The following is a 9,779-nucleotide window of genomic DNA, read 5'->3' on the forward strand; positions in this document are numbered from 1 at the left end:
GCCTGTCACCACACAGAGCCTAGGTGATTTCCCTGAGATCACACAGCAACTAGGTGTCTTGACTCCCAATCCAGTACTCTGTCCACTAAATCATGCCACCTTTATATAAATCTAGGGTCCTCTTTCCTTGAGGCATTGTACGCTTTATAAGCACAGTGAATGCTTTCAACAGTTCTCTCCACAGGATTTCATTCATTAATGTTAAATATTACCAAACTGAGAAACAAATGGTTTCCCTTCTTTTAAAGATTCTGCTTTATAGTGTCTTTTTAAGTACTGGGCAATGCTTGTTACATAAACATAAGCCAAAGTTATAGAGACTGTAAAACAGTTTTAACAGACTCCTTGAAGAGAAGCGGAACTCTTGACCATCAAACTATGACTTAGGGGGGAAAATGTCACCACATGTTACAGGGACAAGAATTCAATAAACAACACAAATGTGATTTCACAGTGGCAGTCAAAAACTAAAAGCATTAGCATCATTTTTATGGCACATTTATTACTACTATTTAAAGCTCTTACAAATGAAAAGCATAACTATGGCAACAAAGATTTTCTGCAAGAGTTTGGCTAATTTTAAAAATACTATCTATCTTAGGGTTTTATACTGCCACCTGTCAGCACGGTGTCTGGGCGCCTACCATGTAAAATCAATAGCAATAACGAAGTCTCTAGTGGACTTAATGGAGTCTCTGGCACTTCTCCATTTAAGAACATAAGAGTGGTCATACTGGATTAGACCAATGGTCCATCTAGCCCAGTATCCTGTTTTATGACAGTGGCCAGTGCCAGATGCTTCAAAAGCAATGAACAAAACAGGACAATTCTGTCCGGTCATCCCGTCATCCACTCCCAGATTCTGACAGTCAGAGGCTTAGGGACACCCAGAGCATGGGATTGTGTCCCTGACCATCTTGGCTAGTAGTCACTGATGGACCTCTCCTCCATGAGCTTATCTAGTTATTTTTTAACCCAGTTATAATTTGGCCTTCACAACATCTCCTGGCAACGAGTTCCATAGGCTGACAGCGCATTGTGTGAAGTATTTCCCTATGTTTATTTTAAAGCTGTTGCTTATTAATTTTGTTGGGTGACCCCTAGTTTGAAAGTAAATGACAGTTTAAAGAGGTAAATAACACTTGCCTATTCTCTTTCAATCATGATTTTATAGACCTCTATCGAATCGCCTCTTTTGTCTCTTTTCCAATCTGAACAGTCCCAGTCTTTGAATCTCTCCTAATATGAAAGCTGTTTCATAACCCTAAACATTTTTGTCTCCCTTTTCTGTACCAGTACTAATATCTCTTTTTTGAGATGGGAGTGACCAGAACTGCACGTAGGAGTCAAGGTGTGAACATACCATGGATTTATACAGAGGCATTATGATATTTTCTGTCTTATTATCTATCCCTTTTCTAATGGTTTCCTACCATTCTGTTGGTTTATTTGACTGTCAATGCACACTGAGTGGATGTTTTCAGAGAACTATCCATAATGATGCCAAGATCTCTGTCTTGACGGGTAACAACTAAATTAGATCCCATCAGTTCTTTACTGGATCAGGCCTATGGTAAGATGAATATGCATGGAGAAATTATGAGGTTAAAACTCTGCTTGGAGTAGGGGTTTTTTGTGTGTGTGGGGGGGAAGACTGGGTGGGGGGGCTGGAAATAAAAGGGGTGTTTGAATTGTGAGGGTCACTGACGGTGAAAAGACTCTCTGAAAGGGGAAACATCTAAACAATACAGGGCTGTAGATGATACACCAAAATCAGGCAACGTGTGGCAGTATGCATGATTGTATTCAACAGTATATTTTAAAAGCGGTACGAAAAGCAATTTCAAGTATAACTTTCTCCAATGTCCATGTGAAAGGACTATCAAAAACTTCAGGGTGGCAAAAGCAGCATGATCCGTTGTCCTGATTGGTACCCATTTGTCACCTTTAAGGTTTGCATATTCATACTAATTGTATTAGGAATAGGCGATAAATTCCCTTCCCTTTTCTCTCCTCTGACCACCTCTTTTGCAGGCTTTTCTTCAGCCAGACATTATGCACAAGACACTTCTAATGGCTATTCATTCACTCAACTCCAGAGACAGCTTTATTTAATGCAAAGCTTGTTAACAAGTTGAATGGCAAGTAGTTTAATGTAATGCAGATCTGATTAGGAAACAGCAACCAGAATCCTAAGGAGTTGGAGATTTTATTGAATAAGATTTCACTTTCTCACACAACGCCACCTTTCAAGTACCAGCCTATATTAAATACTGAATGAGTAATCTGTTGTTTACATTACTGGTAATTTTCAGGAACATGGCCATACACAAATATTTGTCTTTTTATATCTTTAGTACACAGTCTACTGTAATTAAAAAAATCATGTTATTAAAGTAAAAAGTCACTTTGCTGTTCAAGACCACTGAGAAATTGCAGGTTACAGTAGCTACTGTTTGATAGTCATGTCTTTGGAGGACTGCAGTGCAGAACTGATGTCTAGTGATGACTAAATTCAGTCTTGATTCTTTTAAATAAAATAGTCTATTTTTCTTGTGGCACCTTCGAGACTGACAAATTTATTTGAGCTTAAGTCTCTAAGGTGCCACAAGTCCTCCTTTTCTTTTTGCGGATACAGACTAACACGGCTGCAACTCTGAAACCTGTTTTTCTTCTCTTTTTGCGAAATCACTGCAAACTGAAAATTTAAATTCTCAGTTTACGTGGGGGATCAGTGACGCACAAACTTCTATGGGCTTCATATGGGTATTGTGCATATATAAGGACCCAAATTTAAAGAATATGTTGCATATGATTTATTCTAACTTGGATCCATTGAAATACATATTAAAAATGCTGGCACATTAACAGAGAAAATTCACAAGCTTCCATGAATGTGACATTGTAATGTAAAGATACGATTACAACAATTCATTCATCATGATAAATCAAGATTTTTTTGAAAACCCCTTTCCTTTTAAATTATTATTTCACTTCCTTTAAATTAGACATGGCGGTCTTATTCGGAAGGCAGAAATAGTTTGGAAGAATAGGATTTATTTATGAATGGTTTCCTTCAAACAGGAAACATGCATATGCTTCCAAGAATGATCATTTCAATCAATAATCAAAATCAACTCCATACCTGAAAAAAGTGACTTTCCAATGAATGTAAAAGCATAAAAATCTCTGAGATCTGACAAGACACAACTTTGCTTGCTTGTTAACATGGACATATAGATCATGCCCCAAACTGCAGTTAATTAGAAAACACACAATTCCACATAATTATCTATAAAACACAAAGCTTGCCTCAGCAACTGAGATGAATTCCACTTTCAGTGTCTGCATGCTTATAACTTCCTCTCTCCCTGATCTATGCTGTAAATTCCCATCTTTGAAGCCCAAGTCCAATTTACATTTATCAGCAAAAGTACACTGTTAAAGGATTACAAAAAGGCTTACGAACCTCTAGTGGTTAATTGATATGGGCTTGTATCCTTAATCCGTACATCCCCTTGAAAACTATTGTTTCTTTCAATTTCAGCCAGCGGTTTAATATGTTCATGAACATCCCCAGTACTAGTTAAATATACTTTTTTCCATATTCAGCAGATCTATTCTCCCGTGAGTGTGTGACCTACAAAAGTAACTGTTATTAATATTTGCCTACTTATAAGTCCTAGGCACTAATGGGAGAACAGACCTCTAAAAGTAAAATTGAATGTATGTCCACTGTATATATTTATTTAAGTAGGCAAATTAGCTGGCTTCATTTTACTTGATTATATATTCATACATTTAGGCAATTCAAAATAATTATATGGGAGCTGGTACAGTCACCAGTATAACAAAACAGCTAAAAGAGGTTCTAACTTATGCACATGGGCTATTAACATAAGAATATAAAAACGCCCAGACTGGGTCAGACCAAAGGTCCATCTAGCCCAGTCTCCTGTCTTCCGGCAGTGGCCAATGCCAAGTGCCCCAGAGGGAATGAACAGAACAGGTAATCATCAAGTGATGTCACCCATTCCCAGCTTCTGGTAAACAGAGGCCAGGGACACCATCCTGGCTAATAGCCATTGATGGACCTATCCGCCGTGTACTCATCAGGTTCTTTTTTGACCTTGAACTTATCTAGTTCTTATTCCAGCAGCCAGGGACAGCCAGAGTGCGCAGTACAATTGCCACACACCCCATGTCCTTGGGAACATCCCTGCACTGGCTGGAATAGAGGCAATGCGGAAGCTCCAATGTGAAACAAGGTAGCCAACTGCCTTGCATTGCTAGAGCATTAGAAAGCAGCTGGAGCAGGAGTCAGAATCTGGCCCACTGATTTCAATGGATTTACTCCTGACATTCACTGGTGAAAGAGAGATCAGAATCAGGCCTTCCGTTAGGATGCAGGAGATAACTCCCTCCACTGATATGGCAGCCTTTCCTTTAGAGCCAACACCATCTCACTCCCAGTCTGCCAGAAACCCTCCGTCAGGCTTGGAAATTTTGAGAGAGGGCGGCTGCTGCCATGTTAGTGCAAGCTGATGGCAAACCATTCATCCACCGAGATGAGTGCAATTCCATTGGTGGTGGCAAACAGCATCACCAGGTTGTGACATTTTTATTAGGGAAAAAATGGCCTGCCAAGATGTTGAGAAGTAGCTGCAGATTTTTACATAATGAAAACCAAACCTGGACCCCGCACAGCGATTTGTGATGGTTAGAGACGGTAACCTTGAGAGGTGCCTCCATCTTCATGTAACATATTTATAAGGTCTCCCTGCCTCTTTCTGACATTATGAAGCACCTTGCAAGCTTCTGGGACAATACCAAGTACCACAAACCTGAGATCTGAAGATGCCTTTGACAGCTAACAAAAGCCTGTATAACCCCTGGAAAAAGATGCACGGGGTGACTGTACAAATATATTATGACGCAAATGTGGCGGATGCAGAGTATGGGAAAAGCAGCAGGACACGGCAGCTGCCTCAAGAGAACAAGAGCAAGCGCTGGGCACACTGCTTCCGCCAAAGGTTGGGGCGTGCAGCCAGGAGAGCAGTCACCATGGGAAAAGGCTGCCCATAGCCCTCAAACCTGCCGTACGGGACAGACATTGGGACGTGGGGCATAATTGCTCATTTCTACATTGAGAAACGCCCAGTAAGGGGCAGGCTGGAGTGGAAGAGAGGAAATATTCTGCCTGATGTTTAGTATGCTGCCTCAGTTTGGACCCAGATTTGCCTCCGTCCTACCCAGATCTTGCAGCTTTCACTATTGTCAGTAGGATATAAACACAGGATTAAACTGAGGATATAGAATCACAGAATCATAGTGGAAGGGACTTTGAGGGGTCATCTAGTCCAGTCCCCTGCACTCAGGGCAGGACTAAGTATTATTTAGACCACCTCTGACAGGTGTATGTCTAACCTGCTCTTAAAAACCTCCAATGATGGAGATTCCACAACCTTCCTAGATAATTTATTCCAGGCATCGTTCATGCCAAATAAATTAACCCAGCTACTTCCAGCATCATGTCGTTCATGTCCCTCATTCTGAGTCTGCAGTTCCATCTGATGAGGGACACCCAACTGTCAGGGGGATGGCAGAAGCCACAAAGATGAGTTGGGCATGTAGCAAGCAGTGGCAGCTGAGCGGGCAATTCAGAAACAAGCAGCCAGGATGATTCTAGCACAGGATGGGGGAGGGAAGAAGTGCTTAGAAATGTTGGTGTTCCTCTTGCTCTGGGTGTAGGATGGATTTCAGTGCTTTACAATCCCAATGCCTAATATCACAAATCCACCTGTGCCCCAGGGAGGGAAGCAACTTGTTTATGAAGAAGACCAATCCGCCAAACATGACAGGTAAGGGAGCTAGGGTCACAATTCAACATTCACAGCTGATTTATATAAATTAAAAAAAAAAAAAAACCCACGGTGACATTTTCAAACTGGAGATGAACTGTAAAAGTTCTGAAGCACTGTCTCAGTGAAAGGAGAATGAAACCCCAGCCAGAGGACACTGAGCTAAGCATGGCTGTTCAAACATGGGAAAGGAAGCTCCCAGGGCCACAAGCCTCACTGAATGGCGCACCCGCTGCTGCAGCTCCTCTTTGAGCCTTCAGGTGGAAAAAAAAAGTGAGGAAATTCACCCACACAAATCACCCCCTTTTGCATCCCTTCAGTGAACTTTGTGGCCTGCCGTTGTTTCAGTTAACTAGGAAACTAAACCATTCAGGGGTTCCTACCTCCACTTATGCAAGGCAAACCCCGGGCACTGGTCACCACATGCGTTGCAAGGCTGTCCTCTCTCCGGCTCGCCCAAGGCAGTCAGCTTTAAAAAACAACAACACCAAACAAGAAAGCAAAGCAACGTGTTTCCCCCTCCAACCCTAAACCCGAGTCTTTCCACCCCACCTCCCCCGGCTGCTGGCCAGGGCTGCGATCGGAGCGCTTTGCTCCCACCCAGGGGACACTAAGGCAGGTGGGTTTGGGAGGTGCCCCGGCGAAACGAACGGGCCAGGCGGCGCCTCCGGGCGGCTCGCCCCGGACAAAGGCGAGCGAGCCCCGCTGGATGCGGCTCTGGGTCCGTGCCTGGGAGCCTCCTTCTGCGGCACCTGCAGCGCGCGTAGCGGGGGCGGACTCCGGGCAGCGGCCGGGATCCGGAGGGGCAGCGTGGGGGGCGGCCCGGGCTCGCCGCAGCCCGCACCGCGGCGGGGCCAGGGAGGGCGGCTGCCCCGGGGCCAGCGCGGGGCGCTCCCCGCCAGCAGGTGCCGGACCCCGAGCCCTGGCTGCAGCGGAGCCCGGGGAGCCGGCCGGGGGCGCGGGCAGGGCGCACTCACCGATCTGCCGGAGAGCCGCTTCCGAGAGCCCCGGCTGAACATGGCAGCGCCCGGCCCCCGGGGCTGCGGCTCCCCGCCGCCCGTGTGCGAGAGATCGCGGCCGGCACAGCCCTGCGCCCGCAGCCCGGCGAGCCAGCGCTCCGCCTGCCTCCCACTCCTTCCCCGGCTCCCTCCCCGCCTCCCCGGGCTCCTAGCCCGGCCCGCCCCGCCTCTGGCCTGCCCCTCGTCCGCTCCCTGCCCCTCGCCTGCCCCCTTTCCGCTGCCCCCGCCCCGTCCTGCCCCTCGTCCGCTCCCTGCCTGCCCCCTTCCACTGCCCCTTTCCACTCCCTCCTGCCCCTCGTCCGCTCCCTGCCTGCCCCCTTCCGCTGCCCCTCGCCTGCCCCTTTCCATTCCCTCCTGCTCCTGCCCCTCGTCCGCTCCCGGCCTGCCCCTGCCCCTCGCCTGCCCCCTTTCCGCTGCCCCCGCCCCGTCCTGCCCCCCGTCCGCTCCCTGCCTGCCCCCTTCCACTGCCCCTCGCCTGCCCCTGCCTGCTCCCTGCCCCCTTCCACTGCCCCTCGCCTGCCCCTGCCCCTCGTCCGCTCCCTGCCTGCCCCCTTCCACTGCCCCTTTCCACTCCCTCCTGCCCCTCCTCCGCTCCCTGCCTGCCCCCTTCCACTGCCCCTCACATGCCCCTGCCCCTCGTCCGCTCCCTGCCTGCCCCCTTCCACTGCCCCTCGCATGCCCCTGCCCCTCTTCCGCTCCCTGCCTGCCTCCTTCCACTGCCCCTCGCCTGCCCCTGCCTGCTCCCTGCCCCCTTCCACTGCCCCTCACCTGCCCCTGCTCGCTCGCTCCTGCTCCTGCCCCTCGTCCGCTCCCTGCCCCCTTCTGCTGCCCCTCCTCCGCTCCCTGCCTGCACCCTTCCACTGCCCCTCGCCTGCCCCTTTCCATTCCCTCCTGCTCCTGCCCCTCGTCCGCTCCCTGCCTGCCCCCTTCCATTGCCCCTCGCCTGCCCCTGCCCGCTCCCTCCTGCACCTGCCCTGCCCCTCGTCTGCTCCCTGCCCCCTTCCACTGCCTCTCGCCTGCCCCTGCCCACTCCCTCCTGCACCTGTCCTGCCCCTTGTCTGCTCCCTGCCACTGCCCCTCACCTATCCCTACCCGCTCCCTCCTTCCACTGCCCCTCACCTGTCCCTGCCCACTCCCTCCTGCACCTGCCCTGCCTCTTGTCCGCTCCCTCCCTACCCCCTTCCACTACCCCTCCTCGCTCCCCCAGCTCCCTGTCCTGACCCCTTCCCGCTCCCTCCTGCACCTGCCCCGCCCCCTCCCCTTCCTCTTCCATTGCCCCCTGCCCGCTCCTGCCACTGCTTCTCACCTGCCCCTTCCACTGCCCCTGCCCGCTACCTTCCAATGCTGCCCTCTTCCTGCCCCCTTTCACTTCTCCTCGCCTGTCCCTGCCCGCTTCCTCCCACCCACTGCCCCATCCCGCCCCATGCCCCCTCCCTCCTGCACCTGCCCTGCCCCAGTCCCTGTCCTGACCGCTCCCTCCCTGCACTGCCCCATCCCGCCCCTGCCCCACTCCCTTCCTGATCCCTCCTGGCCCAGTTCCACTGCCCTAACTGCTCCTGCCATTGCCCCTCACCTGCCCCATTCCAACTCCCCCTTCCCTGCCCCTGTCCTTTCCTTCCAGCTCCCTTCGCTGCCCCCCATGGTGCTGGAACAATTGTTATAGTGGGCTGAAGGCAGAAACCATGTATTTGGGTTGTTGTTGCTCTTTCACACCAGGGGGTGCAGCAGCACCTCTAGTTCCAACACCTACATCTGCCCCCTTATAACTCCCCCTCCTCTGCCCCTGCTCCCCCCGACCACTGCCCCTACCTGCTCCCCCACCTCCTCTGTCCAGCTCACCTCAGTGCCCTGCCCGCTCATCCAGCTCACTTCCCTGCCACTGCCCCTCCCCACTCTCCCTGCCTGCTGCCTCCTCCTTCCAGCTCACTCCCCTGCCACTGTCCCTGCCCATTCCCCCTGTCCCCAACTCACTCCTTCAGCACCTTCCTTCAGCTCTCTTTCCACTGCCCCTGCTCCCCCTGCCTCCTGTCCCACACTCTACTTCCTGAACGGCCAGTGGATCTCTGCCCAGCTGATGGGGTCCCCTGCCGCTTCTCAGACCTTTGTCAAGCCTGTGTGCTGAGCTGCAAGCTGGACCTAATCCCTGCAACAAGGCCCCTCTAGTCTACAGTACTTGGGTGGAAATTGCAGCAGCTTCCGTTAAAATTGTTGGCTTTTTAAGTGAGTATTTTATTGAACTCAATATGAGAATAAATAATGTACTCAGTAACATAGCCCTTGGTATGTTGTTCAATTTATTTTACGCTGTCCTCACAGTTCCAGTTGTCAGTAAACTACAGCATGGTGTCATTAAGTTTCAAAGTTAACAGCATATTTATTAACCTATTCTTATTGTTTATACAGTGTAATCAAATAGGTGCAGCAGACCAAACACCAGCACCTGACCTAAGGCCTTTGCAATCTGGCACAATCCTGAACAAAACACGGAGAACGTTGTGGGGCAAGAACATTTCATAAAACGGGATTCTATAGACATGCTTAGGGACAGAGAATCAGGAGGAGCTGATCTCCAGCCCAGATGGTGGAGCAGCATCTCCATTATTATTTCGTAGGTTCACCGTAGCGTTTCTTGTCCCTCACACTGTCATCTCATCTCCCTCCTTTCCTTCGTGTTTGTTCTCTTCTCCGCCTATCTCACTCACTTTGGGACCCCTGTCTCAGAGTTAGTCAAAAATCTGTTCATCAGTTTCATAGTTTTCAATAAAAAAAATGGAACTTTTTTGCTGGAATTGTAAAATAAAAATCATGTTTAATGTTGGTCCAAATGTCCAGTGAGCATTTGTTGAGGTTTTGGTGAAGGAAATGAAACAGAAAACCTTATTTCCTTTTTTTTATGTAT

At 49.3% G+C, this 9,779-nt stretch overlaps 1 protein-coding gene across 1 annotated transcript in view; it reads right to left on the minus strand.

The window, feature by feature from the left end:
• Window positions 1-6,880, minus strand: part of PRICKLE2 (prickle planar cell polarity protein 2) — a 186,750-nt gene extending 179,870 nt beyond the window's left edge. Inside the window, exons 1-2 of the mRNA XM_077822077.1 lie at window positions 6,839-6,880; window positions 6,245-6,330 (exon numbers count right to left, since the gene is read on the minus strand). Coding sequence (XP_077678203.1) covers window positions 6,245-6,330; window positions 6,839-6,880 — 128 coding nt within the window. The remainder of the gene's footprint in view (window positions 1-6,244; window positions 6,331-6,838) is intronic.
• Between the last annotated feature and the right edge of the window lie 2,899 nt (window positions 6,881-9,779).

Source organism: Eretmochelys imbricata, chromosome 7 (assembly GCF_965152235.1).
Source record: "Eretmochelys imbricata isolate rEreImb1 chromosome 7, rEreImb1.hap1, whole genome shotgun sequence".
NCBI lineage: Eukaryota > Metazoa > Chordata > Testudines > Cheloniidae > Eretmochelys > Eretmochelys imbricata.